The 26764-nt window shown below is 33.6% G+C and overlaps 1 protein-coding gene across 4 annotated transcripts in view; it reads left to right on the top strand.

The window, feature by feature from the left end:
* Positions 1-26764, top strand: part of NIPBL (NIPBL cohesin loading factor) — a 197516-nt gene that overhangs the window by 62002 nt on the left and 108750 nt on the right. For all 4 annotated transcript variants that reach the window (XM_025436421.3, XM_025436423.3, XM_049109346.1 and 1 more), the window contains 3 exons: positions 21384-21526; positions 23516-23681; positions 26050-26177. In XM_025436421.3, the coding sequence (XP_025292206.1) occupies positions 21463-21526; positions 23516-23681; positions 26050-26177 (358 nt within the window). In that variant the 5' untranslated portion in view covers positions 21384-21462. The remainder of the gene's footprint in view (positions 1-21383; positions 21527-23515; positions 23682-26049; positions 26178-26764) is intronic.

Here is a 26764-nt window from a genome sequence, read left to right as displayed (position 1 = left end):
ATTTGTATCTAACTAAATGTGGCATGAGAACCTACATTGAGTTTTGTTTTTGTGAATTTCATAGCTAAAATAAATTCCCAGTTTCTTCATTACACTAGCTGTAGTAATGATATTTCCCCCTACTAACTGCTCCCCAAAAGGTTTATAAACATGCAGCTTTCCTGTTTCTAATGTAAAATAGACAAGTTGAACTAATAACTATAAATTTTCTTCTGCCTTTAAAATTCTGTGATTCTATTTGGCCAAAAGTGTCTGGAAATTATAATATTTAACCTTATATGTTTGCATAGTGGTTATTTAAAACTTGCCCATTGTTGACTAACATTTGGTCAGATAGCTGTAGAGACATTTTTCATTTCTGCGCTTGGATGTTAGAGGAATGAGAATCTAATTGATTTCAAGAAGGAAAAGAGGCTTGTAAACTTAAGACCAGAACATGCAGAAAGCAGAAATTTGTTTTTAATATCAATTTACTGGTAATTTTTGATAATGAATTTACTTCTTAATAATTAAAGCTGGGCAGAATTTGAGTTATGGTTTCAGAAATTAATAAAAATTACCAGATAAGACCAGCTGGATTTTATTTCACCTTTCTTGTTCCCACAGCATTTATGTTTGAGAAGTTAGTAACATTACCAGCTTTTTATGGATTTGATTTGGGTTTTATTCTAGATTTCTCCAAGAATTTTGAGTTACAATCTGTGTAAAAGTTCAACTCTACTTTTTGAATTCTTCTTAATAAGACTATTGAAAGGGAGTAGAAGATAATTCTAGAATGTAACTGATAATAAGTCTGTTAAAATATGGTTCCCTTTGCAATAAAAACAAACATGAAGCTGCTAATATAAACTTAGCATATAGGGATCCCTGGGTGGCGCAGCGGTTTGGCATCTGCCTTTGGCCCAGGGCGCGATCTTGGAGACCTGGGATCGAATCCCACATCGGGCTCCCTGCATGGAGCCTGCTTCTCCCTCTGCCTATGTCTCTGCCTCTCTCTCTCTGTGTGACTATCATGAATAAATAAATAAAATCTTTAAAAAAAAAAAACTTAGCATATAAAGATTGTAGTTTTAAGAGCACCTCTTTATGTTCAATTATGACTTCCTGATGTTATCACTTTAATAATATGAACTAGCTCAACATTCATATTACAATCTTATACCTAGTGCTTGTGTAGGGCCTTGAGTTTTCATCTAATACCAGAAAATACTCTTTCCAAATAAGGTCACATTCATAGGTTCCGGATGGACATATTTGGAGGGGGCACAGTTCAACCCACACCCACTAATGTCATATAGTCAGAGTGCGGTGGTCAGAATTACTTGGATTAAATTTTTGCATGATTATGTTATTATTTGGTAATACAGTTTGGTTCACTTGTTGCTGTTTGTATACAGTATTAGGGTATACTTTTTTTTTTAAGATTTTATTTATTTATTCATGAGAGACACAAGCAGACACATAGGCAGAGGGAGAAGCAGGCTCCATGCAGGGAGCCCTATGTGGGACTCAATCCCAGGATTCCAGGATCACACCCTGAGCCTAAGGCATACGCTCACTGCTGAGCCAACCAGGAATCCCAGGATTTACTTTTTAATCCATTCTGATTTAATGTTAGTTTTTTGAATATGTAAAACATTTACATGGTTCAAACTCAAATGATATTAGTAAGGTATGCTCAAAAGTCTCACTAGCATTGTATTCCAACCTTCCTCATGTAGTGGATACAAATTCCATTCTCCTTTATATCTCTCAGAATATAGGCCACATACTGCCTACAATTAGGCAGCCTAGTAAAATTATGTATACATAGTCGTTCCTATGAAGGAAAATTTGTGGTGTGTTAAACTATATAGGTAGTACAAAGCATTGCCTAGAGTAAGATGTTTTATCAACTTCTGGGCTTGCAGGTTGTGAAAATTACAATAGACAGCATTTATCTGCAGTTAGTAGCACTGGTTTTGAAATTTGGGACCATGACCCACTCATTCATCCATGATGTAGAATAGAATCAGATTTTTTCAGGAGATTCTAACCTGCCTGAGGCTGCTGTGTGGAAGTGGAACCTATTTTGGATAGGCTTCTTTAAATTTCATAAAATTATTTTTTCTTCATTTGTCTTGCCTTGATTAAGAAAACATATATTTCTGCTCTTACTAATACCAAATGTTTGCTTTCAGCCATTTATTCTGGGCCATCTCAAATTTGCAGAAGCCCAGTTAGAAGAAGATATATTAAAGGAGAACTGACTAATAGGTGTCATTCTGTCCATTCCCCCTGAATATTCTATATTTTACTCTGAGGTTAAACCATACCATTAGACATTTGTCTGCTTAGATTGCATGATTTTGGCCCCTTTTAGGTTTGCTGTGACTGAATTGTGCATTACGATGCAATTTTTTAAAAGAACAGAAAGAGTGACCTAAAATAGATTTTTGGTTTCTTAGGAATGCTTTCAAGAACTTTCTCCATAACCTATATCATCCACAGTCTTCTTTATGAGGACTCACTGGTAAAATTTCTCTCAGGTTACAGTATCTTGGAAAAGCTGTGCTTCTGAATAACTGACTTACTCATATTTTACAGACACTATGTATTTTCTTCCTTTGTCTTGCTAACTAGGAAACCTAAGCACATTTGATGGCCAATTCTTGGAGTTTTGGAGAGCAATATAATGTGCTTTTCTTTGTGCCATTTTAATTTATCTAAATGTATCCCTTGCCCTGAATCCTTCACCTGTTTATTTTTTATCCTATTTTTTCTGGTAAACTGCCTCAAATCCTTACAGGTTGAAACAAGCTTTGATTTATATGGTTAATAATGTATGTGTATGTGTGTATTACACCTTTAGTTACCCAAGCCAGAATCTGAAAGTCATCCTGGATGCTTTTGTCTCACCTACCCTCCACATCCAAGTTGTCACCTGGTTTCTTTCTTTTATTCCTGTGTATCTCTTTCTTGCTGTTACCTTGCCCTGTCTTGGTTTACGGGTCTCATTGCTTCATTGATGTATTTCCTACTGCAGTTCTTCCTACCTACCTCCACTGCTACAGGATCCATTTGTATCACTTTCTCAAGATAAAATCCTTCCATGGTTTTCTACAGCAATCAGTCACATTTGGACTCCTTAACACTTAAGGCTTTTTCATGATCTGACTTCTGCCTATTTAATCTCAATGTCCACACCTTTCATTGTATTCATGCTGAATAAGAAATTTCTCAAAACCTGTCATGCATTTTTACACCTTTCTACCTTTGCACCTGCTTTTCCCTCTGCCCAGAACACCCATACTACTCCTCTTTATCTGACAATTCCTGCCAAACTTTCAAAATTCATTATAGGAGATACTTTCCTCAGAAGGCTTTCCCTGTCTCCTAACCCAGTATTTGTCAGTGTGATCCCTGGATCAGTAGTATTTGTATCATCTCAGAAAATTGTTAGAAATGTCAAATCCTTGGGTATTACTCAAGACCTACTGAATTAGAAACTCGGGGGGTGAGGCCCAGCAGTCTGTGGAGCTCAGTCATTTTCAAACTTTAGCATGCATCAGAATCACCTGGAGGGCTTGTTAAACCACTAGTTCCTATCCCTGGAAACCTTGGATTAAGTGGGAGTGATAGACTGCATTAATAACCCTAGGTTTTTTTGCCCCTCCATGTATCCAAGTTATTTCCCATGTGACTGTGTAGTTCTTCCCATTCCTTTTTAAAAAGGCAGAGACTATTTCCTTACCCCTGCACTTTGTATTTGGCTACAGGACTTGCTTTGACCATTAGAATTAGTTGATATGATGGGACCAAAGGCTTGAAAAGCACTTGGGGGATTGGGCTTGCACTTTTGTGCCTCTGGATCTCCAAGAGACCAGCATGTCTCCTGGCCCCCTGGTTCTAGGGGGAGGTTGAGAGACTATTGTTTTAAGTAACTGAATTTCTGTTGGGTATATGTACCTAGGATAGATAGGTAATGTCAGTTACCCAAAGCAATTATACCAGTTTTGTATACTCCCACCAGCATTGTATCAGAGTTCCTGTTGTTTACTGTGTTCCCTTTCGAACAGTTGAAATGATTAGTCTTTTTAATTTTAATGTAGTTGTATCTCATTGTGGTTGTAATTTGCATTTCCCTAAAGACAGATGAAATGAAGCAATTGATCTAGTTTTCCATATTATGATCTAGGTTCTGTGAGGACAGAGAGATTATTATCTTTTTTGTTCACTACTGTATCTCTAGACACAACAGTGGCACATTGTAGGCACTCAATAGATATTTTTTAATAAATAGTGTAAGAGCAGAACTTGATAAACATAGAATTGAGACTTTGCTGACTTTAGCTAATAATTGCTTCTGTGCCCTCAGTCAAGATACCTAACATCTCTAGGTCTTGGTTTTCTTGTTTGTAAAGTAAGACAGTTTAGCTCTATTATCCCTAAGATAATTTTCAAATATAAGATTGTGTGATTCTGGAACTTATACATTGCTGTTCACATTTTGTATTATTTTGAGACCCACACTTTCACACACTTATTTTCTCTTGATTCTCTACTTTTCATTTAATGCCCTAACTTCATTATCATTTAACTTTATTTTCTTTTTGAAATAAAACTTAGCCTACAGTGAAATACCAGTAGCAGAAATTGCACTATATCTAAATATTATTAGATATATATAATATCTTAAAAAGATATAATAATATCTAAACTTGGCGCTATATCTAAATATTATTCTCCACTAAATGGAACCAGAGCTCCTCCCTGAAGAAAGGGCTGATTTCCACTACTGAAGTAGGAAAAGTATGAGATGAGATTGGAACATCTTACTGCCTTGAAAGTAAAGAATTGCTTATAGGATGATAGGATGTAACGGAAGGACGTAGAAATCAGCTTGAAGGAGCTGCTACTCCAAATCTGGGACAGTTTGAGCATCAAAGTAAATGATGATAATAAAGGATTGTAACCCATTGAATAAAAAAAACCCCAAGTCTATACTGATATGAATGAATGAATGAGAAGGAAAGTGCTCTATTACAATAGAATACTAATTAATAAATATAACAGATTGATAGAAAATCATTAATGTGTTAAAATTCGAGAGTAAAAGTTTGTTTAGAATCATGTTTAGGGGCACCTGGGTGGCTCAGTCAGTTAAAGAGTCTGCCTTCGGCTCATGTCATTATCTCAGAGTCCAGGAAACAAGCCCCACATTGGGCTCTCTGCTCAAAGCAGCCGGAAGTCTGCTTCTCCCTCTATCCTCCACTTGCACTTGCTTTCTCCCTCTCTCTTTCTCAAATAAATAAATAAATAAATAATCAGATGTTTATATAGTCTCAAAATATCTTTCCGCAAATTCCTTATTAACTAATTGCAAAGGATAACTTCACAGTGGAGAACATGGCCCATGCCACCTTAAGTGATTATAGTTAACATCACCAATAGTAGGAAGAAACTGATATCAGATGTGTCCTTATTATGTAATGCACTAAGAAGTACATAAAATCCACCTTTTTGATATTCCTTCCAAAAATGCATCACCTGAATCTAAATAATAACATCACATAAAACCAAACTGATGGATTCTATAAAACACTTTGCCCATACTTTTAAAAGATATCAAGGTCAATAAAAAAAGTCCAAAGAAGTATTCTAGATTCAAGAAGACTTAGAAGACATGAAAATTGAATGCAATATATATGTGACCCTGGATTGGTTCCTGAACCAAGAAAAAAAAATAGCTATAAAAGGAGATTATTGGGACAATTGATAAAATAGAAACTGTGGATTAGATATTTTAGATTATTTAAAATTTTAGATATTTTAAGATTATTTATTTAGATTACATCTATTTATTAGATTAGATAGTTAGATTTTACAAAAGTTAAATTTCCTGATTTTGTTCATTATAATGTAATATACCTAAGAGAATGTTTTTGTTCTTAGGAAGTACATACTAAAGTATTTAGAAGAACGGACCATATCTTTGGCTTGCTCTCACATAGTTCAGGGACACACACACACACACACACAGTGGGACAAGGAAAAAGATTGTGAATGTTAAAGCAGATGAGGTAAAAATATAAACAATTGGTGAATGTGGGTGAAAGTTATGGCAGCTTCTTGTATGTGAGTTTTATGTAATTTTTTGTAAGTTTGAAATTATATCAAAATTAAAGTTATCAAAAAAAAAAAAAAAAAAAAAATTAAAGTTATCTCCCCAACCCAAAAAATATAAAACCTTCAGACAAAAATTTTAAACAACTTTTAAAAGTTTTTAAAAATAAAAATTTAAGAAAAACATTCTGCCTACAAATTGTTCTGTAGTTTCTAAATCAACTTTGTTTTAACTTGGTTCAATAATAAAAGTCAGTAATGTGAATGAACTAGATACTGTATAGAACACACAGACTCTAATTGCTTTTTTAAGTAATTTTTTATTGTGTCATAATTGTAGATCCATAGGAGTTGCAAAACAAAAAGTATAGAGATATGTAGTGCACCCTTAACTCAGCCTTCCCCAATAGTAACATGCTATATATGAATGACTCTAGTACAGTTTCAAAATCAGGAACTGACATTGTGCAATCCAGGCATTTATTCATTCGGATTAAGCCAACTACACACTTTGTGTGGTTCTGTAGTTTTATCATACATGTTGTTACATGTATCCACTACCATGCTGGCCATATAGAATTGTTTGATCATTATAAGCACTACTCCTTTGTACTATCAATTCATAGTCACATATATGCACTCCTCATCTCATTTGTTGGCAACCACTGATCTGTTCTTTATTTCTATAATTTTGGTATTTCTAGAATGTTACATAAATGAAATCATGTAGTTGAGATTGGCATTTTCCACTCAATATAAAATTTCCTTGAGATCCATCCAGGTTTTATGTATCAATACTTTGTCTCTTTTTTTTTATTGAGTGGTATTCCATAGTGTAGATCTACCACAGTTTGCTTGACCATTCATGCATTGAAAGACATCTGAATTGTTTTCCAGTTTTGGGCTATTATAGAGCATGCTCTTATCCAGGTGCAAGTTTTTGCATGAACATAAGTTTTCATTCCACATATACCCATGAGCATAATTTCTTTTCTTACTTAGCACTTAGGTTTATCCTTTAAAGTTTATTCTGAAGCAATTATTTTCATACTTTGTGACAAACCATTGTTTCTTCTAGTATTTTAAAGGTATGACTAATAATGCAAAAGTAGTGATTTTAAATTTAATATTTTTAAGAAGTATATATAGGCTGTGTGAAAAAGGAGAAATAGATTAAAAATTAAGCAACTATAGTTGCCATGTTCAGGAGCTAAGATATATATATCAGTGGCTAATAGATTACTTTTTTTAAAATGGTATGAAAAGAAATCGAAAGCCCCTTGACAGTCCATTATTAAGTACCAGCCACATAATCTTTTCCTTTGTCTTAGGTTTTGTCATTCTTTAGAGACTAAAACATACTAATCATTCCCTGTCCCCAAATCTTTTTCCCTTTTTGCCTCTTACTCATGAGATTTCCTTAATGAGACATTCTGTGACTGCCTGCACCTCCAACATAAAGTTGGTTACTGTCTTTTTTTCTTTCAAAGTGCCCTGTCCTTTTCATTTAGAAAAATCATGGACTCTGGAATGTTAAGAGCAGAAACTCTGGAGTCAGACCTCTGGCAAGTTACTTAACTTTTATATGCCTCAGTTTTGTATCTTAAAATGAAGGTAATAGTAGTGTCTCTTTAATAGGATAAGGATTAAATGAACTAAAATAGATATGACTTAATGAACTCAATATAAATTAATATGAAATTAAATATGTGAATTCTTTAGAACAGTTCCAAGCATATAGTTGAGGCTAAGTATTATTATTGCTATTACTGTTGTGAAATATATCATAGTATGTAATTATATGTTACATGGTGATTATTCATAATATATAATGTTATATATATATATAACATTATAACATAATATATAATGTAGGAGTCCACTCCTACTGGACTCTCTAAGCTCCATGAAGATATTAACCATATCTGATTTTTTACCACTGTGTACATAGTACCCACTATCTGTCAGGTCCTGTTCTTGGTGTTAGGTGCTAAGTGAATGATTGCAAATGCATAAAGTATCACTTTCTTTGAAAAAACAAGAAATCAGATAAGCAAGAAAAAGGAAATTAATCACTTATAAATTTCATCACCCAGTGATAAGCACTGGTAAAGAGAAGCTGAACTACTTCCTCAAGTTCTGGCAATTCAAGGATTCTTATCAAATTTGAAAGTGTTTTATTTCTAGTTTAAGTTTAGTTTGCTTTTGAGTTTATGTGTAATAGTTAATTGTGTTTTTGTTTTGTTTTGTTTTTAGTTAATTGTGTTAAAACATTATTTGAGAAGCCTATCTTTTTATATCCCTCTTTTCTGTACACTCCTTCCCAGTTTTACTTAGATTTCTTAAACAGCAATAGAAATCCCCTGTAACATGAGATAAGGTTTCTCTTCTTAATCTTAGGTACAATCACTATCATATATATTCTGGTCTGAGGAAATCACTATCTAGTTGATATCCTAAGATATTAAGATATCCTAAGAACTTAATTAAAGAGTTCAACTGCTTTTGCTGTTTGACATCTTTATTTTAGAGATGATACTATAGCATATACAGTCACTTAATTCTGCATTTCTGTTAACCTTCTCAGTATGTAGTTGCTGTTGTTTTCTTTTTAGTATTCTAAGTTTCATAGAAAGTTTACTTTTGTATAACTGTGATTATTAAATAAATTAAAAACCTCCCTTAAAATTTTTAAGTCTGTGGGTACCTAGATGGCTCAGTTGGTGGAACTCCCCCTCCCCCACTCATGTACATTCTTCCTCTCTCTCATTCTTTCATTCATTTGAGTGAGCATGGGCTGAAAGGACAGAGGGAGGGAGAGAAGAAAATCTCAAGCAGACTCTGCGCCAAGCTCAGAGCCTGACGTGCCTGACGTGAGGCTCAGTCTCACCATCCTGAGATCTTGACCTGAGCCAAAACCAAGAGTCTAAAGTTTAACCAACTGTACCCACCCCCCCTTTGTAAAATAAGTAAATAAATCTTTTTTTAAAAATTTAAAATCCACTTATCCTAATGAAAGATTGACATGTAGTAGCAGAATTTAAAGAACTATTTTTTTCAATTTATATAAAAAATATGGCTTCTGATGTTATGAAAACCTGCATTTTATGATTAGTTCATTGAACATGAGCTTACAAATTTAGAAAACTACACATTCTGAATTTATATATTTATATCCTATAAAATAGTAAAGGGTTCCAAAGGAAGTCATGAAAAAGATTACTATAGATAATGTGAATGAGAAATCACTTCTGTTTAGTACTCCTTTCCCTGTAAATTGAACTATTTAAAATAGTTTTGAAATGTAACTCCTTAGTAGGGAGCCGTTAATTATTTAAATTGACTTCTGAAAAGTCTGTCTTCCCTGAAGAGCCACCCCAATATCTTTCCACATTCATTAATCATATTATTTAATGGTTATGTTTGGGTCTTGGATTCTTTTGTGGGTTTTTAAAATCAATTACAGAAATACAGGCTGAAGGGAATATAGTGTCTTAGTCCATTCAAGCTTTGATAACAATACTATAGAGTGGGTGGCTTATAATCAACAGAAATTTATTTCTCACAGTGCTAGAAGCTGGGATGTCCAAAATCAAGGTGCTGGCAGATTGATATCTTCTGAGAGCCCACTTCCTGGTTCATAAACTGTCTTTTTGCTGTGTCTGTATATGGCAGAAGGGGCAAGTGAGCCCTCTGGAGTCTCCTTTATGAGGGCATTAATCCCATTCATGAGGGCTCCACCTTCATAACCTAGTCACCTCTCAGAGGCCTCACTTCCAGATACCTTCACACTGGAGAGTAGGTTTCAACATAACAATTGTGGGGGAATACATATATTTAGTCTATAGCACATTGTTTGGCGGTAATAGGTTTGGAGAAAATGATAATTGCATCTAACAAAAAAAAGTTCCCTTATTTTTAAAAGAAAAAAGTTTATTATAGAAAACTTAAGTACATGCTAGATAAATAGAAGAGTATAATAAATGCCCAATACCTATCACTCAGCTTAATAAACATTTGGATTTCATCTGTACTTCTTCCCATTCTCCAACCACTGCTCAGTTATCATTATTACTTTTACAGTTTTCTGGAACTTGGTAATATTTATATATACTGAAAAACAGAAAGCTTTACAATTTTCACAAATGGGGACACTCAAATAACCAGTATCTTTTCGTGATACAGAACATTTTGGGGTCTGTGGGTGGCTCAGTCAGTTAAGCGTCCAACTCTTGATTTCTGCTGAGGTCATAATCTCAGTGTCATGAGATGGAGTCTAGGTTGGGCTCTGTGCTGGCCATGGAGCCTGTTTAAGATTCTTTCCCTCTTCTTCTGCCCCTTCCCCACCTGCTTGTATGTGAATGTACACACACACATACTCTCTCTCTCTTAAACAAAACAAGACAAGCATTTTCATCACACCAGGAAATTTCTACATACTCCTTTGCAGTCATATATCACCACCACCTCCCTACCCCCAAACTCGTAAAGAACAAATTGATACGTTGGACATCATCAAAATTCATTAGGAGAATGAAAAGACAAGCAAACAACTGGGATAATACATTTGCAAAATATATACCTAATAAAGAACTTTTATCTAATACATATAATTCATATTCTTAAAAGTAAAGATTTTCAACCTGTGCTCTAGACCTATAATTACTGGACATTAAAGCAGAGATGTTGATTTGGCAATTGGGTATATGAGTCTAGTATACAGGGGAGAAGTCAAAATAGGAGAAATAAATTTGGGAGTCATCAGTACACAGGTGTTATTTTAAAATCATGAGATTGATTGAGATTAAAAACAAAGTGGGATCCCTGGGTGGCGTAGCGGTTTAGCGCCTGCCTTTGGCCCGGGGCGCGATCCTGGAGACCCGGGATCGAATCCCACGTCGGGCTCCCGGTGCATGGAGCCTGCTTCTCCCTCTGCCTGTGTCTCTGCCTCTCTCTCTCTCTGTGTGACTATCATAAATAAATAAAATTTAAAAAACAAAAACAAAGTAAGAACAGGAGGATGAAAAGGGACCAATACAAAATTTAAGGGTGGCCAACCTAGTATGAGGAAAAACTAGGAGGATTTGTTGGAAAACAAAAGAATTGTTCAAAGAGGAGAATGATCAACTGTGTTGAATGGTAGGTCAAAGGAGGATGTCCATTTATTTAGAAATGTAGATGCTCTTATTAACTGTGACAAGACACCTGGTGGATTGATGAGAATAAAAGCACATATAATTTCAAGAGAATGGAGGAAAATTAGAGAGAAGTATAGACAACCGAAGTAATTTTTCTGTGAAAAGGAGCAGAAAAATTAAGCAGTTGAAGGGACCCTAGGGTCCAATATAAGGGGTTTGGGGTGTTTTTGTGTGTGTTTAAGAGTAGGGGAACTTATCAGCATATCAATGTTTACATGCTGATTGGAATGATCCAATAAGAGGGAAAATTGATGATGAATGAGAGGAGAGCTGCTGGAATGATTATCTTTGAATGAATTAGGACAGAGAAGGGATCAATAATGCAGATAATGCAGAAGTGATCATGATTTTTTTGCATATCTTCCTCTGCTCTTTTTTTTTTTTAATTTTTATTTATTTATAATAGAGAAAGAGAGAGAGAGAGAGAGAGAGGCAGAGACACAGGCAGAGGGAGAAGCAGGCTCCATGCACCGGGAGCCCGATGTGGGATTCGATCCCAGGTCTCCAGGATCGCGCCCCGGGCCAAAGGCAGGCGCCAAACCGCTGCACCACCCAGGGATCCCCCTCTGCTCTTTCTTAATTATTCTTTTAGGTATTCTAAGTAATGATCTGTTGAATTAGAGAAATTTCCTACAGTATAAAACATACTCCATTTGGTTTCCTCCTAAATTGTCTTGAAGAATTCGTTGTTCCTAGGGACTATGCCACTTAATGAGATTTAAAAAAAAAAAAAAAAAGCCAGAGTTTCTTGAAAAGATTTTTAAGGAAGCCAAATTCAAATAGCTAACAGAACCAAAATGACTGATAAGACTATTACATACTTTTATAATTTAACGTTAATATAGAAGTCTTGGTGCAAGGAGGGACTTCTTATATTTTATATTTATCCCCCCAAAAAGTTTTCTTGTGTGTGTTTAAAAAAAAAAATTGCAAACTTTGGAATCTACAGCTTTCTAATGGTGTTGAATAATCAATTCAGAAGAATCTGGCCAATCTTTGATGGACTTAGTAAAAAAAAAATGTGAACTTTATATTAAAAAAAAAAGTAGTATATGATCCAGTAATTCCAATACTGGGTATTTATCCAAAAAATATGAAAATACTAATTCAAAAAGATATATGCACCCCTGTGCCCTTTGTTTATTGCTACATTATTTACAGTAGCCAAATTATGGAAGCAGCCCAAGTGTCCAACGATGGATAAATGGATAAAGAAAAGTGGTGTTTGTGTGTACAATGAAATACTATTCAGCCATAAGAAAGAATGAAATCTTTAAAAAGTAATGAAATCTTGCTATTTGCAATAGCATGAATGTATCTAAAGAGTATCATGCTAAGCCCAGAGAAAGAGAAATATCATATGATCTCACTCATATGTAGAACTTAAGAAACAAATGAACAAAAAAAGAGAGAGAGAGAGACACACAAACAACAAAAACAAAAAGACTCTTAACTATAGAGAACAAACTGATAGCTACCAGAGGGGAGGTGGGTAGGGGAATGGGTGAAATAGGTGAAAGGGATTAAGAGTACACTTATCTTGGTGAGTACTGAATAAAGTATGGAATTGTTGAAGCACTATACTAATATAACACTATATGTTAACTGTACTAGAATTAAAATTGGAAAAATATGGGACGCCAGGGTGGCTCAGGGGTTGGGCTCCTACTTTCGGCTCAGGTCATGATCCCAGGATGGGGGATTGAGTCCTGCATCTGGCTCCCTGCAAGGAGCCTGCTTCTCAGAACTCTGCCTGTCTCTGCTTCTCTCTCTGTGTCTCTCTCAGTCTGTGTCTCTCATGAATAAATAAATAAATCTTTAAAAAAATAAAATTAAAAAAATAGATAAGCGATCTTTATTTCTAAAAGCCAGTAAATTTAAAATTTTTATAGTAGTTGAAAGTGTGCCCTCTTGTGGCCCATTTGGTGATTTCACATAAAAGCATTTTGTCTTTTATTTCAGATTAAATCAATCATGTATCATCAAATGCGTTATGGCCAGAAGTTGAGACCTACATCTTAATGGCATAGTCCTAAACCTCACTTAGAAGGAAATAAAATCTCCATTGTTTGAACTTTCATTTCTAATACCTTAATATAGAAAATATTCTCATGGTAGAAGCACAGTCTCAACCTTTATTTAAGGTTTTAAGATTGACCATTTCTTTTGCAGTGGAAAAGAAAGTGAGAAATAAAATTTTTGGTGTGGAGACATGGATTAGTAACTCAAATAATTCATAGCAGCACTGGAAATTTTCTCCATGGCTTCTCTGTAAAAAAAGAAAAAAAATATTAATTCCAGGACTAGGACTATTTTTTCCTGATGCAGTTTGTATTTTTGCATATTTTGTTAAGATTAGACATAGTATAACTACTCAGCAGGCCTCTGCTAGTCAATTTAACTATAATAATCATCTGGGACCTTTTAAAGTTCTATGAGCTTTTGTTACAGTTGGTTTATATAAAAATGCATGTGAAACAAATTGATAAGAACAAGGAAGAAGACTGATTATAGAAATACATAAAGTTTTACTAATTATTATACTTCTCAGTGAACATACACATACTCTTTAAAGTGATTTTTGAGACACCCTTAAATTTCAGCCTGATTTGTGATTTTTCTAATAGTACTTAATAGTGTAACTATATCTTTTATTACATATTATATACATTATGATATAGTTTCATTACTAGAATACACACAGGAATAACACACATTTATTGATATCCAGCCTGGTGGCTGCAGGAAGCTCAGGGTTCCAGAAGCAAAGCATGTATCCAAAGAGTACATTAAAGAGCTGTGCTGTCTATCTATCTATCTATCATCTATCTATCTATCTATCTATCTATCTATCTATCTATCTATCGCTTTTATTTTGTGTTTGTTATTTAATGGAAATAACTTAGAACTCTAGAAAAATAGAAGTGTCTTAAAGAAGTGAGTATTTTCACAAAGTGTGGCTGATTGGGAACTGTTTTTGAGCTAGGATTTGAAGAACATCTTTTGGAAGTATCTTAAACAGAATGTGAAGTATTTATTCTTGAGTACATTTTAGGCAGGTAGCTTAACTAAAGTGAAAGGATTCTGCTAAAGAGGTGCCACTCTCAAGAGAGTCATTGTTACCTGTTTAAAATAGTGAGTAGTACAACCTAGATGTATTTATTTACTTATCTGCCTATTTAGGATTTATATTCCACTTCTTTCCCAAAAGAATTTGAGGCAGCTTATACTGTTCAACATAATATAAACTGAGACAATAAAAATATACTGGTTTTAAACCCTCCTTCCCTCACCACTCAGAAATAATATAATAACATTGGCGAGGAAGAAAGATGTTAATTAGCTAAATATTCCACTTGTGTAGAATTTCAGTTTGTTCAAAATGTTATAATCCTGAAAGGTGACAACATAGTGTAAAGAATACTGAACTAGAAATCCAAACATTTGTATTCTAGTCTTGACTCGGTCAATTACTAGCTATGAGACCTTGAATACACATTTAGTTTCTCTGAGGAACAATTTCCTTACCTTTTATTGGTTTATCTTTCTGTCATAACAGTGTAGATGTTTCCCGGTTTTATGTCCATCGGATATGTATGAGAATATAAGGTTTGGTTAGAAACATCTGAGTTCAAATCCCAGCTCTATTCTGTGCTGTCTGTAAAACCACAGACAAAGCAAACGTTTAGGTTCTGAGCCTTCATTTTTGCATCTGTGAAATAGAGATAATCTTCACAACCCTCTGACTTCGGTAATGATTAAGGAAAGATATATGTCTCACACATAAGTGCTAAAAAAAAAAATCTCCACCCACAATGTTACCTTGTCTCTTGCCTGTCTCCTGTTATTACAGTTTGGATGTTATCAGTCCTCTGTGGATCATTTTCATAACTACAGCTGTAATTCTGACTGCTTTTGTTAGTTGTGGAGTTTCCAGCTTTCTGCTTTAGACATCTCCAACTAGATATTATACTAGCATTTTAATTTGAATAAGTCCAAAATCAGACCATTATTACATGTCAGTACTGCAGTATTCAACAGCTTTCTGCCTCCATTCTCTCTGTGCCACTCCATCTTCCTTATAGTCACTTATATTAGTCTTTTTGAAAGTTTAAAGTTCACTTATATCAAGAGTATGTGAAATAAGAAAAACAGTCACTACTTCAAAACAAACCCCTTTGCAAGCTCCAGTTCATCTTTCTAGGCTTATGCTCTGGCTAAAGTGTCTATGAATGCATCCTGCATGTTCTATTAGTCTTTAGCACCTAGCAAGTGCCTTCACACAGTGGATTCCTTTTTTATTTTTTCCATACAGTAGATTCTTAACATAGGTTTCATAGAGGGTTATTTAAATATCTCAGAGACATCTGTGTACATTCAGCAGCAGTTATTAGAAGATTGATTTTAATGTTTTCCATTTTTATACATGTTTATGTCCTCATTTTTCTGAGTACAAAAGTAATGTTCTGATAGTTTTTAAAAATGCTCAAGTAGTACAGATACAAATACTACAAAAATGGGAATTCCCCAAAATCCCAGAATACATCCCATCCCCTAACCACTGTTAATGGTTTAAATTAAAATATATTCTTAAAAAGAATGTTTTTCATGCCTAGACTGTCATTTGCATAAAAATGTGTTTTAAGCTAAAATAAGGGCTTGAACTGTACATACATTGGTATTATTTTCAGTTAGCTATATATGTTATGTATCTTTTCATGAATTTTTGTTTTTAATTAAAGTTGAGGCAGATTGTGGAAGGATTAAAATATATGGAGTACTCATAGTAAAATTGGTTCAGATTTTAATTCAGTGAGTCTTTCTCTCCTCCCCTGGATGATTATCCCCTTTACAACATGCCTGTGGCCAAACTCAATTTTTGAGGGGTAGGTACTGTTTCCATCTTGTTAACCACTACCTTTTGTTTGCCTAGCATAGTGTCTGATGCAATGTTACAAAATAAATATTATTATAAATATTATTTGTTGCACCATCATTAAGGACTAAATACTGTAGAAAGATGGTGTGACTTGGATTCAAACCCAGTCAGTGTGACTATTTCCTTTCTTCACATCTCTATTGACTATACAACATGATTTTTAGTGTATAGTAATCTTTTGTGTATTGAGCATCATTTATTATATAAGTCTTGTTAAACTTTAATAATATTGTTGGACATTTTAATTGTTATGTAAAATGTCCATGTATCAGCCTGAGTTTGACTTCAGCTGTATAACCTTAGGCAAATTACTTATTTTTTCGTACATCACTTTCCTCATTAAGTAAAATTGTAATATTAGTACCTCAGTGTCATATAAGGATTAAATAAGAGTATATTTACCTATTTGATTTTTATTAGATAGGTGTCAGTAAATGTTATCATTACTAGCAGTTTTTCACTACTGAAGAATTGTTGTACAGACAAGATGGTACACATTTCTTGCTTATAGAGGACACTCTGGCTGTCCAGGAAAGTTTATGTACCATTAGATTATGAGAGCACCTTTTATTCCAAATCCATCCCAATTTGAATATTATTACTATAACTTTTACCAATAAGTTTTCATTTGCATTTCTTTTGTTTGTATCAAGAAACCATAAATTTTAAAGTGAAATTAAATGAACAAAGAACCAGGGCCTTTAAAAATCTTGTCAAGTGCTTAGATGTCTACATCATATTCATTATAATGGGTTGAAATGAGAATTTACCATAGTATCTTCTATTAATTTAGAATTATTTTAATTAAACTAAGCCATTCTAAAATAAATTGTTTAGTTTTTTTATGTTTGATTTAGTTCTTAGTATTACAAAGTTTAGGGTTTTTTTTCTCACTTTTTACTGCCAATATTTATTTCAGCTACCTTATCGATTACAATCAAGTAATTGTAGGTGGGTATGCCTACGATGATTTTTTTTTAAGATTTTATTTATTTATTCATAGAGACACAGAGAGAGAGAGAGAGGCAGAGACACAGGCAGAGGGAGAAGCAGACTCCATGCAGAGAGCCTGATGTGGGACTTGATCCAGGGTCTCCAGGATCACGCCCTGGGCTGCAGGCAGCGCTAAACCGCTGTGCCACCGGGGCTGCCCTGCCTACGATGATTATACATATTTGTAACACTATGGTGAATTATATACTGGAACTTCAAATAATTTATATCTTTCCAAAATAGGGATTTATTATACTATTGAAAAGACCTCCTTTTCCCAATTCACCTTTGTTTCTCCTGTTTTCCCGGATGTGTATTTTTTTAGTTAGCAGTGTTACTGCTAATTTTCTGGATCTCTGTTACACTCCAGGTAGTATGTCAGGTGATTTATATGCATTATTTTGTTGCATTCTCATCACCACTTAGGTGGGCTTCTGTGTTCCCGCTCCCTCTTCCATTTCTTTCAGTTGGCAACTTTGAAACTGCTTTGCCTTGGTGACCCACAATTAGACATTTTACCTGGAATAACAAAGCAGTATGCAATGTAAACTTACATTTCTATTCCTTCCGTCTCTCTCAGTGTTGATCTCAACCCATTGATTTTATTTTACAATCCACTAATTGATCACCATTTATAAATTTTAACTAAAGTACTGCCTTAAGTGACAGTTCTAAAGCATTCATTATAATCTCCTTTCCCATTTGGTTACCATTTCCTTCTGAACACATTGTTCTCCCCGAGATTATGATTTTCAGCTTCAGTTTCAGCAGTTTCATGAAAGATAGTATACTCTTATTTTATTTTATTATTTTTTAAAAGATTTTATTTATTTATTCATGAGAGACACAGAGAAAGAGAGAGAGGCAGAGACACAGGCAGAGGGAGAAACAGGCTCCATTCACGAAGCCCGATGTGGGACACGATCCCAGGTCTCCGGGATCACGCCCTGACCCAAAGGCAGACGCTCAACCGCTGAGCATCCCAGGTGTCCCTATTTTATTTTATTTTATTTTATTTTATTTTATTTTATTTTATTTTATTTTATTTTATTTTAATTTTATTTTATTTATTTTATTTTATTTTTTTATTTTTATTTTATTTTATTTATCTTTGATACTATCCTTTTATAGAGCCAGGTAGACCCAACATTGCCCAATCCAGAGCCAGAAATGTCATGTCTAATTAGTTAGAGTTCTGCATATTCCTTTTTAGAATTCTAGGAATGTTCTTTCTTGGTGGACTCTGATCACTTTCCAACATAGGCAGCAGCATTTCCACAAATTACTCATATTCATCAACATCTGTGACTTTAGCTAAAATTGTAAGTCCATTTCTACCAAAGTCTTCTCCTGTTCTTCAAAAGCTTGGCTTCCAATGAAATCTGCATAGTTCAGCAGTGAGGTGTAAATATATTTGTCAGTAGTCACCTACTCAGTCTGTACATTCAAGTACTTTAAACCAAAAAAGCATTGTTGCTTTCCTTTCTTTCCCCACTTCCAGTTTTCAGTTGACATCACAGTAATAACATACCTTGTTATAAAGCACAACAATCTTATGCTTAAGTTTATTAATCTCCTAATCTATATGTGGTAACTAATTAAATCATTTTTTGGGCTACAAACTCTAGCCTGGGCTGGATCTGCTTTACATGTTACCTGGGATTTAGGAAAACAGAGTAAAGTTAGTTAGCCCACAGTGGAACCCTCTTGCAGATTGTTCTCTATTGGTTCCTGTCCTCTGAATTAAATAACATGGTCACTTGTTAATCTGTTTGAGTAGAGCAATTTACATTTACAGTAGTCATACAAAAATAACAAGATGTTTTGTGCTGTTCTGTACATAATTTGCATGCAATTATTTTTTCCCATTAATTACTAAGCATAAACTGGAACTTTTTTATTAGCCTAAATTTAGAAAAAATCTGTCACGTTTTGGTGACTTCTGTCACATTTTAAATTCTTTTCTTTTAAGTGCTTGATAGAATCGCTAAATTTGCATTGCTTCCTTAAATTTCTTCAGTGTTAACCAAATTAATAACTTCAAAGAGTGAAGTCCCCAGTATAACAAGGCAAATGTAAGGTAGTCAGTATTATATTTTTCTTATACTATTTCCTGTACTATTTCCTTTCAGCGGGCTCCTACTAGCAAACTTTATGTCATTATTCATTAGAGTAAAGCAGAGTTGTATCCTTGGCTGGCTACTAGAAAAGAATGTACAAAAAAAAAAAAAAAAAGAATGTACATATGAAGAACATAAGTGTATGAAAAAAAAAAAAAGAAATGATTACCAAAAAGACAAGGTAGTTGTTAACTGTAGAAGGAACTAAGGTGCTAACTTTTTAGATGGTGGTTCTATAGATGTTTACTTTATAATTCTGTTAAGCCATGCGTACATGTTTTATGAGCTTGAGGAAAAAGAAAATATATTTCTTTAAGATTTTGTTTATTTGTTCATGAGACACAGAGAGGCAGAGACCTAGGAAGAGGAAGAAGTGAGCCCAATGTGGGACTCGATCTCCAGACCCAGGATCACGCCCTGAGCTTAAGACAGATGCTCAACCGCTGAGCCACCCAGGTGTCCCAAGAAAATTCTTAATTTTAGCTACCTGTATAATTCTACTTTTATTTTTTTTTAAGATTTATTTATTTATTTGAGAAAGAGAATGTGTGAGGGGAGGGGCAGAGGGAGAGAACCTTTCAAGCAGATTCATGAGATCATGACCTAAGCCAAAACCAAAAGTCAGATGCATAACCTACTGAGCCACCTAGGCACCCCTATATACTTCTATAAAAAAAAAAAAAAAAACTTATTTGCAAAATTATTGTGAGTAAGGGGAATTATTAGTGTTGTATCATTTCACTATTTTAAAGTTTACAACTCAGAAAACTTAGAGGTTCTCTTAACAGTGACTGATAAGCAGATACAACCTCAGAAAAATGTTTAAACTGGAAATTATAATTCCGTTTTCTGTTGTAGCACTGTGTTTTAGTTGACATGCAGTAGACTTCTATTTACTAATGAGTTTATAAAGTTATTTAATAAAGGCATATCTTAGATTAGTGTATACCTTATTAAAATGTATACTCCAAAAAAGGTTCTTCAGTAAGTACACTGCTTAAGGAAAAATAAAGGTTCCAAAAACCACATGTTAAAATTAAGATGAGAAAAATTGGGGGACATTGAACAGAATGGAAAACATGTTCAGGAATTTTACAGATTGTCTGTACACACAGACAAACAGAATTACATCATAATAAAACTGACTAAGTCAACTAGGTTATATAGGAACATCAAAATGTTAACACATTTCTCTGTCCTTTATGTGGTTGTATATTAATTATGTGATTGGTTGATACAAAGAACATGGAGTGGTAATTGGGAAGACAAGGTAAGCACATGAACATTAATTATATAAGAATGAAACAAGAAATTTCAAAAAATGGCACAAAGGAATATATAATTATTTACAAAAGAATGTTGAACTATAAGTGAAGGTTAGATTAAGATAGGCTTTTAGCTGAATTTGAAGTTTCATGAAGTGTAGTAAGAACTTGCACTAAATCTTGAAGAATTATAGGATTAGGGCTAAAGTATAGATGGGCTACCCAGGTAGGGGGATATATAAGTAAATAAATACAAATGTGAAAATGCAAGGTGGATTCAAGATAATCTGATCAGCGTGGTTAAAGAGGATGGTTTATGTAGGACAGTAGTAAAAGACATAGCTAGCAAGGTAAGTTGAAGCCTTTAATGGTTTATGATGTGGAGAATCATAGTGCTTGTCAAAATTGAGTATCTCAGTTTAGTAATATAGACTACTGGTTACACAGGCTTCTTAAGCCAGGTTGCTTTTGTTCTGATCTTTCCCTACATGTTACTTTAAGCTCCCTGTTAATTAATTTCCTCACCAGTAAAATCCAGAAAATAATAGCACATACCTTATAATGTTGTGAGAACTAAATGAGTCAATATATGCAAAGCACTTTGCAGGATCTAATGTATAATAACATATATATGAATGGTAGCTATTGTTACATAGGTTGACAAACAAGAAAAGCAGAATATCTTATTTTTTATAGGCATTTCCCTAATAGTGTTATATTTGATATATTTTTACAAATAATTGTCTGGTTTTTTTTATTGCAGTGTTTGGGAAATGGAAAGTAATGACAGCTGGCACCTGAACTAAGTACTTTTATAGGCAACACCATTCCAGAACTTCAGGATGAATGGGGATATGCCCCATGTCCCCATCACTACTCTTGCGGGGATTGCTAGTCTCACAGACCGTAAGTTTGGTTAATTTATCTAATTTATTTTCTATTCTGTGTTAACAATGATTTTAAGAGAGACTATAGAAAAAAATTATTTGTAGTTGTCATAAATAACAAATTATTTAAAATGCTAGATTTTGAATGACAACATTATTTCCTTTGGTTTATTGTCATGCATGTAAAGTAACAAAATTAATATAGTCAGTGAATATAGGATCATTTCTGTTTGATCCTAGAATCATTAGAAAATGATGGCATTTACTTGTTTAAAGGTCTTAAACAATAAAAGGACTAATGCAGTAGTCAAGACCAAAGATGAGACAAAACATTAAAGAAAAAATTAAAACTGAAGAAGCATGGATTTGCATATAGGGACAAATATAGACTTTTTAAAAAGCATTTCTAGAAATGGTAACTGAAACTGTCCTTTAAAGAAGGGTTGATAGCTTAACTTAATCTAATTTCTTAGCAGTGTTCATTTTGGATGTCATCTTCAGTAATCTGTTGGGAGTTTGTCATAGATATCAGCAGCCCCTTTTACTCTGGTCATTTAAGTTCAAAGACCTTTGTCATCCTTTTGAGATTTCTTAGTATAACACAGTTTTTTAGGGACTTTATGGTAGCCAACTCTAACTTGAATCCTTAGTCCCTGGGTAATGATACAAAAAAACAGCCCATAGTGTTAATCCAGTGTCATCCTATCTGACGAAATAAAGGGAAAAAGGGATAGGAGAGAGAAGAGTAGAAGATGAGGATATCACATTATGCAAGCTTTGGGGCTTTATAGTAAAGGAGCTATGAGAAAATAATTTTAAGATGTGTTTTTATCTGTGTTTAGTAGTCCTTGATATTATTTTCCTGTTGTTAATTTCCAACTGGTTTTAATGGAAGTAAAATAGTTAATAGCTGATAGCTTTGGGGTTAGGAAACTAACATGGCTAGTTTGTAAAATCTGAGATAAGAAAGTAGCTAGTGGAGTTAGGATAACACAGGTAAGAAAACTTCTGAAACTGTTTTCATTGTCATTTTGTTTTGGTAAAGCATAAACTCATATAGGAGTGCCAAATCAGATATACTATCAGGGATTTATTTTTGGTTATCCTCCCTGTTAGCTCAGTTGTACCTTATATTTTAAAAGTTTGCCCAATAAACCCTTTATTAAGTAATAATTTGTTTTCTATATTTTTATTGATAAAAACCCTGTTATTAGCCACTGGGGCTGAGCAGCATGTTACACTGTATAGGTGATAAGAAATTAAGCCAAAAACAAAGATACTTTAATTAACTTTCTTATCTTTTACTTTAGACAAATGAATAGATTTCCATTATGTGAAGAGACAGTAAATAGCTGAATTTAAACTACTATATAAACATTTATGTCCTTTTGTTTGCTGTTAGAGTAGAATGAAGAGAGGAGAGAATGATTTAGGAATTTATAACTGAAAGCATAACTCCTTAGATATTTGGCTTCCTCCAGAATCCCTATTCTATAAATGTCCTGCTAAAGTGATCTATTTATTTTTTATATATACTTAAGCTTTTAAAAAACACAATACTTGTCTATCTGGTGAAAAGTTTGGTATAATTACTTGGTTTATTTATATGGGACTAGTGATTCCAATAAATCTCAGAAGCAAAAATAAATGAGATTAATGAATGTATTCTCAATTCTTAAAAGTTACTTTTTAAGCCTACCTTTTTGGCTACTCATTTATTAAATGAATAAAGATTTAAGATATGGAAAGTCATGCCTATAAAGGAATTGAGTTTTATTCTTAGAGAGGAATAAACTCTTGTTACTGCCCAAGTGATGTTTCAGGGTTTTATAGAGTTGATTGGGGCTTTTGGGGGAGAGGTAGAATGCATTTTAATAATTTGTCACTTTAATATTTGTAACTTTTTTTAATCCCAAAATATTTGTAAGCAAATATTTTATAAGCAAATATTGTGAAAAGACTTCTTACAGTCACTCAAGTTCTAATAATCTGATTTTATTCCAAATAGTCCTGAACCAGCTGCCTCTTCCATCCCCTTTACCTGCTACAACTACAAAGAGCCTTCTCTTTAATGCACGAATAGCAGAAGAGGTGAACTGCCTTTTGGCCTGTAGGGATGATAATTTGGTTTCACAGCTTGTCCATAGCCTCAACCAGGTATCAACAGATCACATGTAAGTATAATTTAAAAGTAAAAAATTTTGGTCTAAGAGAGTCAATATTCCTGGTTTTATTCTTTATTTCAGAAATTTTACATACATAATTTAGTTTTAAAATATATGAATATTCAAGTGAGCCTTACAATGAGATTTATTGTTATTTTGAGACGATAGTTCTGACCCATGTAGCTATATGAAGATCTTTTCAACTCTTTTTGAATAATTTTGGGATTCATCAAGGTGGATCTGGGGCAGGGAGGTCTAAAGTTGCTCAAGAAGCTGTCACCCTCTTGGTATTGCTAGAGTGGTTATAATTCCCACACACTAGGGACTATACTACTAGCTTTATTTGGAATAGGCTCACATGCTTTCCAAAGGAAGTTAACCAAAACTCCAGGACTGACTCTATGGATGGCTACTGCAAAATTGAGAGTAATTTTCCTTAGGATTTATCATACCATCTGAACATAAGTGTTTATTTTCACACAGTAGATTTTTTAAAATAACAGAAACATAAGTTATATATCTTGTTTATAAAATCTTTGCATATGAATATACTTTAAAAAATTTTTACTGCAAAACTAGTATATACTTACAGTATCTTAACATGGAAATGTATAAAAAGTTCAATTTCTCGGAGTGCCTGGCTCAGTTATAGAGCTTGTGACTCTTGATCTCGGGGTTGTAAGTTTGAGCCCCACATTGGGTACAGAGATTACTTAAAAATAAAATCTTAAAAAAAAAAAAGCTAAATCTCTCACTCTTATCCCTTCACATCTCATTTATACAGTGGTACTCATGTATTCTTCCTTTTTTAATTTTTGCTTTTTTTTTTTTTAAGTTTTATTTACTTATTTGAAAGAGAGAATGCATATGTGAGCAGGGGTTTGTGGAGGCAGAGGGAGAGGTAGAGAGAATCTTCAAGCAGACTGCCCACTGAGCATGGAGTTGAACACAGGGCCCAGTCCCAGAACCCTGAGATGACCTGAGCTGAATCAAGAGCTTAACCAACAGAGCCACCCAGGCATCCCTAATTTTTGTTTTTAATTTAAAGATTCATTATTTAGAGGTATGAGAATAAAGCATATTATAATGGAGAAGTGATGACTCTTCCAGTAATATATTTAATGTGAATTGTTGATGGAGAAACTGAGAAATAATTGGTAAAAATTAAAAGGAAATCTAATACTAATATTGTCACTCCAGAAATTGAAGTGTCTAAATATTATATTACTATTTATATCTATACATACTTAATAATTATCACCAAATATTTAGAAAGATAAATAGCACATATACATTTATGATTTATTTTTTGGAGAACTGCTTTAAGATTGCCCTAGAGATATATTGAAATTTTATCATTGGACACCATCTTTATAAATCTTTCTTATTAGGTTTAATGAGCAGAACAGAGACATGTAGAATGTAAAGTTGAAAACACTATGTGTATTTCACTTTATCATTTATGTTCCATCGTTGAAAATTTAATTTGCTCCTTACTTTCAAGTTTATTGACAACTACAACTATGCTTAACCACTTGCTTGGGGTTTTTTGCTACCTGATGTCTTTATTTGAGAAAAAAATATTAGATGGAAAAATTACATAATCTCTGGGTCTTGTCTTAACCAGTGTGGCAGCATTATTTCATTCAGGGAACATTCTCAAAAAGGCAGACTCATATTCAAATGTAAGAGAGAAAATATATTCTAAACCCAAACATCAGCTTCTGTACATAATTATCATCTCTGATAATTATATCATCCATTATTTTGAATACTTTAGAGTAGATTCTGTTTTCTACTTTGAAACTAATGTGAACATTCTTTTCTTTTTTTTTTTTTTTTTTTTAAGATGTATTTGTTTGTTCATGAGTGACACAGAGAAAGAGACAGGCAGAGACATAGGCAGAAGGAGAAGCAGGCTCCTCGCAGGGAGCCTGATGTGGGACTCAATCCCAGATCCTGGGATCATGTCCTGAGCTGGAGGCAGATGCTCCACTGCTGAACCACCAGGTGTCCCTAATGAGAACATTCTTAAATAAACTCATAGTTCCATAAAATAATGTTTGGGCCTTTTTGTCCCCTCTCACTCTGTTTAAAATAAAATGAGGAAAAATGTTTTCCTTAGAAGAACTCTTCACTGTCATTTTGATAACTATATTCCAGGAATAGCATCTTCGAAAATCCATGAAATTGATAGACATCTTTTGTGATTATTATTATTTTTTTTTTTATTTTATTTTTTTTTTTGCTGTAAGTTCTTGATTTTCTACCTCAGTCTTTTCTGAATTTCACTGGTGAATTGCTATCTAACTAAAACATAGAATAGGGAATTCTCAATCACTATTTTAATTTTTGATACTTATTTTTTTAATTACAGAGAATTGAAAGATAACCTTGGCAGTGATGATCCAGAAGGTGACATACCAGTCTTGTTGCAGGCCGTCCTGGCAAGGAGTCCTAATGTTTTCAGGGAGAAAAGTATGCAGAACAGATATGTACAAAGTGGTGAGATTTTTCATTGAATTTTATATTATTATATTTTTTTGTGGCTCTCCTGTCAGAGCTTGCATGTAATTAAATTAAAGTGTCTCCTTTAATAAGGTAGCCTAGTCTCTGAATGCTGTGTTGATACCTTGAATCCAGCCAAGAGAAAGTAGGAAACTAAATGGGTGTTAATATTCTTGCAGTTTAATATGTAACTAAATTCCTTGGGAATTAGAAGTGTATTTTGTTAAATATTTCAGAATGTATTCGTTTATTCAGTCAAAGAGCTTTAGAAGTCTTTTTTATTTTAGGAAATCATGGAATTGATAAGAAAGGAATCTTTTCATTAATCAAATAATAAAAATACATAGAGCTTTTCAACATATAGTACTTGTAGTACTTGTATAAATAATTATACCAAGTATTAGTTTTAGTACTGATGATTACATTCAGTCATATAGTAACTGGTTTAACACTTCTGTTGCCATAGCAGCAGAAAAGTAGGCTTGTAAGTATTATTATTAAGGAAAAAATCTATAATAAATACCATAAAAAGCAGAAGAGTATGATATTCAACATAGATAAAATTTTTATGTAGTCAAGGAGTA

Source organism: Canis lupus, chromosome 4 (genome assembly GCF_003254725.2).
Source record: "Canis lupus dingo isolate Sandy chromosome 4, ASM325472v2, whole genome shotgun sequence".
In the NCBI taxonomy this organism is placed as follows: Eukaryota; Metazoa; Chordata; class Mammalia; order Carnivora; family Canidae; genus Canis; species Canis lupus.
This window is presented reverse-complemented; position numbering and strand designations above follow the sequence as displayed.